The sequence below is a fragment of the Oratosquilla oratoria genome, chromosome 34, assembly GCF_046742065.1.
Source record: "Oratosquilla oratoria isolate Oo_2021 chromosome 34, ASM4674206v1, whole genome shotgun sequence".
Lineage (NCBI taxonomy): Eukaryota > Metazoa > Arthropoda > Malacostraca > Stomatopoda > Squillidae > Oratosquilla > Oratosquilla oratoria.
In genome coordinates, this window is record NC_134810.1 from 34,069,391 (window position 1) to 34,074,407 (window position 5,017).

At 44.2% G+C, this 5,017-nt stretch overlaps 1 protein-coding gene across 2 annotated transcripts in view; it reads left to right on the forward strand.

Annotated features, from left to right (window-relative positions):
• Positions 1 to 4,785, forward strand: part of LOC143018427 (uncharacterized) — a 9,070-nt gene extending 4,285 nt beyond the window's left edge. For both annotated transcript variants that reach the window (XM_076173785.1, XM_076173786.1), the window contains one exon: positions 4,125 to 4,785. In XM_076173785.1, coding sequence (XP_076029900.1) covers positions 4,125 to 4,138 — 14 coding nt within the window. In that variant the 3' untranslated portion in view covers positions 4,139 to 4,785. The remainder of the gene's footprint in view (positions 1 to 4,124) is intronic.
• Positions 4,786 to 5,017: the final 232 nt, after the last annotated feature.

The following is a 5,017-nucleotide window of genomic DNA, read 5'->3' on the forward strand; positions in this document are numbered from 1 at the left end:
TAATTACATATGTGTGTACAGTATATATGTATATATATATATGTATATATATATGTATATATAGGTATATATATACATATATATATATATACACACACACACACATATATATATATATATATATATATATATATATATATATATATATGTATGTATATATATTCATGTACATGATTTATATATACTACATAGAAATAAACAATGTTGTTAGATACTTATATATTTGTGTCTACATGAGGGCATTCCATCATTATGGTGTTACATAATTTATATGCTATAGCATATTAGATAATAAAGACAAAGTCCTTTAAATAAAAGATAAATCGAAAAAAAAACATGACGAATACATAATACAATGAAAAAATCCAATAAGATATTTTAGTAAGAACAATGTGCATCAAGAAATTTCTGTTGTCCTGAGCCTACTTCTACCTAAAGAGGAGAAAATCGATAAACGTGGTAACCCTTGCAAAAGTTCCTTTTATCCAGCTGACAAAAGGTCGCTCTCCAGCAGCTGGAAGCACAGCTGGTTACGGGGTCACTGAAGGATGGGTTTCGGTGTCCTGCGCTGTCGCCCGTTGCAGCTGGAGAGGCACGTGGCGAGATGGTCTTGGAGAAACCATCGTCGTCACGAGTGCGTTTTTATTTTATTGATTTTATCTTTATTATTTTTCTTTTACTTTATATATTTATTCATTTGCTTTAAGAGGTGGTATCCAAGCTTGCCACTGTCAGGAGTCGCAGTACCCGGAGAAGATCAGGAAGGGAGAGCACCCCTCGACCCAAGACAGCGCTAGGAGTGGGAGTCCCTTTAGGAACCTGAAGATTACCTCGGAAGAGCGTACGATGATGTACCGCGCCACTATTCCCGAGGTAAACAGCGTCATCCGCAATAGTACTCCCTTAAATCCCAAAATGACTGGGAATCCAGTGAAATATTGCGGACATCTCTTACCGGTGCAAGAAGTACAGAGAGTGCCGGATTGACGTCCGTAAGTAGACGTCAACCCTTGTCATTCCCGACCGGATGATGTCATTAGCACTCCTTGGTTCCGTGTGGATCACGACTGGCCCCTGACCAGCAGAAAGGGCCTTGGGGATGACAGCAAGCTCCGTCTGTAGAGTGGAGCTGCCGTCACTCACTCTCCATAGGGCGGTCACCCCACCGATGGTAACAAAAGCCGCGCCACAGGGAGGGAGTCCACAAAACCGTCAGTGCAGTACGACGATCTCGCTGAGGGTGGGGGTGAAGGTGATAGACTGTATGGTCTCTAGGACTGGGCCTTAATCATGCTAGCTCGCAGTCAGCCTTCCTCCTGTTGAGGAGGAATATTTGGAAGCTGGCGCAGGGAGATTGCCAAGGGGAAGGAGGAGTATAGTCTGGATGAAATCTGTCCAGAGCTCGCCGCCGAGCCAGTTCCAGGAGTCCAAAGGCGCGGAGCGCACGCACCGTACGTGTCTTCCAGGAGTGCCCCGGTGGGGACTCTCTCGACCTCCAGAGCACTCAGAAGCGAGGCCTTGACTACACTCTCCCTTGGGGCAGTCAGAAGACGGACGAGAAGACAGGAAGAGAGCCTGTCCTCTCGTAGACGAAGGGAGGTAGCTTCCGCCTCCTGTCTAAGATTCTCCAAACGAGCCCATGGAAGAACCGTATTAATGGTGCCGAGAGCTTGGTTTTGGAGGACCTCGAGTTTGCCCTACGATTTGAGGGAGATGAGAGCCACAGCGGCGTGGTCCACCACCGAACGCACCGCTTGAATAGTACGTCCAAAGGACCTTGTGCCCGGCACCCAGCCGGAGCCTCGTCATGGCTCTGAGGATATTTAATTTCGTCTTCGTGGCTTCACGGTGGGACCTGACCTCCGGAACCAAGAAGAGCCTGGAGTCAATCCAGATGCACAAATATTGATACATGGGTACCCAGGGTAGTACGTCCCTATGATGTGTAAGAGGCGTGGCGGTTATATCCGCGTGCTCAGACTCATTGCCTTGAACGGTACGAGTAGCAAATAAGACAGGCGTGACCTCCAGGTGGACAATGTGGTACTTCAACTGAAGGCGGAGCAAGGCTGCCAATATTGCGAAGAAGTACCCCGACGACGAAGTTGCTCCTGAAGAAATGATGAGACGGCAGGGTCCGCTCGCCCTCGGAGTCAACTGCCGTCGATGATGATGAAGGTACTGCTTCCAGCAGTAGAGGTAAGGCGACAGATTCCGTTCGCCCTCGCAGATCCTTCAGGAGATGCCATTAGGCGGCGTATCCTTCTCGCCCTCAGAGTCCGCCTCCGCTGATGATGATGGCGATGAAGATGCTGCAGTTCCTGTAGAGGAAGTGAAGCGGCGGACTCCGCCGCCGTTGACGATGAAGAGGAGCGGTCGTCACGGAATATCACGTTCCAGGTCCTCCGTGCCGACGAAGAGCCCAAGGACCCGCGACGAAGGGGCAGCCCGGACTTTCCAGTTTAAGGTTTCTCAGATGACGCCACATGGCTTAATGCATATCTAGTATGTACAGTATGTATGTATGTATTAGTGATACACATATACACACATACAGGTGTGTATATATATATATATATATATATATATATATATATATATATATATATATATATATATATATGTGTGTGTGTGTGTGTGTGTGTGTGTATGTAAATATGGTTCTTTTTTTCCTGTATGAATAGTCACGAGTTTTTCATGACACAAAATTAAAATTCTCTTCATCTTTTCTTTATTTATTCAAGTAAGTTATCTAACTGTAAGTTAGATACTACATAGGAAAATATAATCAGGTACTCGATTAGGAAATGAGAGTCTCTTTATGGTTACCCATATCAAACAGGTCTTATGCAAAAGAAGAATCAAAGATCAGTTTGTCCGTATTCACAGTCACAGGGTGGTAAACAGGGAAATTCCTCATAAATGTATGGAGTGCCCTCATAATGACAGCGTGGACCATTAGGTACCTGAAAAAAATGTAATAGGGTTGTGTGCGCGCGCGCGTGTGTGTGGTAGTGGTGGTGTGTATGTGTATGTGATTCACCATGGTCTTGGATCACGTGTTGGACTCGTGATCGACAGCTATTTCCCTCCCGGAAGAGAGCTCATATATGACCGAGCTATGTGTGATTCATCATGGTATTGGAACTCGTGTTGGACTCGTGATCGACAGGCATTTCCCTCCCGGGAGAGAGCTCAGAGCTCATATATGACCAAGCTATGCGTGATTCATCATGGTATTGGATCACGTGTTGGGCTCGTGGTCGACAGCTATTTCCCTCCCGGAAGAGAGCTCAGAGCTCGTACATGACCGATCTATGGGTAATGTTGTGACCTTACACGCACACACCCAACTCCCCGCCCACGAGAGTTGGAGTAACGACTTGTAGCGCAGCAATACTGAAATTATTTCAGCCCTGGGCGGGATTCGAACCCGAACCGCCGTAGTGGCGGCCGGGAACTCTACCATTGCGCCACGTATTTACCTAGTTGTATTTACCTTGTGTTTTGCGGGAGAAGAGCTATGCTCGTAGTGACCCGCAGTTGTAACTTTCCGCATCCAGTTCTTTCTTAAAAGCATGTATAGTTTTAGCACTCACTGTTTTCTCTTTCAATTTATTCTATGTATCTGTGTGGAAAGCTGTTCTTTTTCAAATCTCCTCTGTAACTGTCCTTAAGTTTCTTCTCGTGTCCTCTTGTGTTTCTTCTGTCCCATTTAAGTAGATCATCCCTATCAAGGATTTCCATCCCTTTCATAATTTTATAGATGATTATCAAATCGCCTCTTTCTCTTCTTTGCTCCAGAGTTAGTAAGTTTAGTTTGCCCAATCTTTGTTCGTATGTCAACTTGCTAAGTGTTGGTGCCATCTTCGTCAATGCTCTTTGAATTCTTTCTAGTTTCTTTATGTTTTTTATTTACTGGGTGTCTATAGTGACGCTGCATATTCTATTTTTTATCTTATCAGTGTAACTAGTATTCTCTTTGTCATTTCCTCGTCCATGTAGTGTGTGCGTGTATGCGCGTGTTTGTGTGCGTGCGTTTTCAACTTAAGCACCACTTTCCGCAAAGTAAGGTAGTCAGATCTAAAAAAGAAAACCTCTCACCCCTTTCGTATTCTTTGCAGTAACCATCGAGTAATCAGTACTCAGTCGACCACCACAGGAAGTAGTCATCTGCTTACAACCTTCGACACCTAACCAGAAGCTCAACCTCCCACGGTCGAATCCTTTTTGCATTGACCATTCGGATGAGGGACGGTTTCGATGACGCCCGAAAGAGAGGACTGCCAAACGCGTGGATTCGCTACCAGCTGGTCATAGGCTATATGTTACTATACAATAAATACCCCTGTACAATGTCCATTGACAGCTAAACTTATGGAAAAGAATGATTTAGAATTGTATACTAACATGCAAGCCCACACTAGTGTATGTGCTCCGTATCTCAGACTACAAAACAGGAAGCACAGTTACCCCCAATAGTGCACAGCAACATCATTTGGCGAGTTTCTGAGGTCTAGCATAAAATACTTACTCTGAATCCTATTCTTCCAAAATGCAAAGTGAACAAGTTTAATAAATATCTGAACCAAATACCAGACCCTCTACATATACAATGAATAAATTCTAGAAATCTATTGCATTAAAGAAAGACTTAATTCATTGGGGAAAAACAAAGCCACACTGTACATTCCACCATACACAATACACTTGATTGAAACTTCTGCATAAAATGGGGACAACAGAAATGAGTTCATCACTTACTGGGGAAATGCCTGTAACAAGAGAAAGGTGTATTCTCTAGTAATAAACTGGTCCTTTACCACCCTCTTTTCCTATATATGACCTTACATAAAACTTCGTGGTGGAACAAGATTAGTCTCATACTATCATTGTAGTGCTACTTCTAGTGCACCATTGTTGTCATTCCGCATCCTCATCTTTTTATTCACCCCCACCTTCCTACTCCTGCTCCTCAAATGAAATGATTTAGCACGAACTCCAGTGTTAATTGATA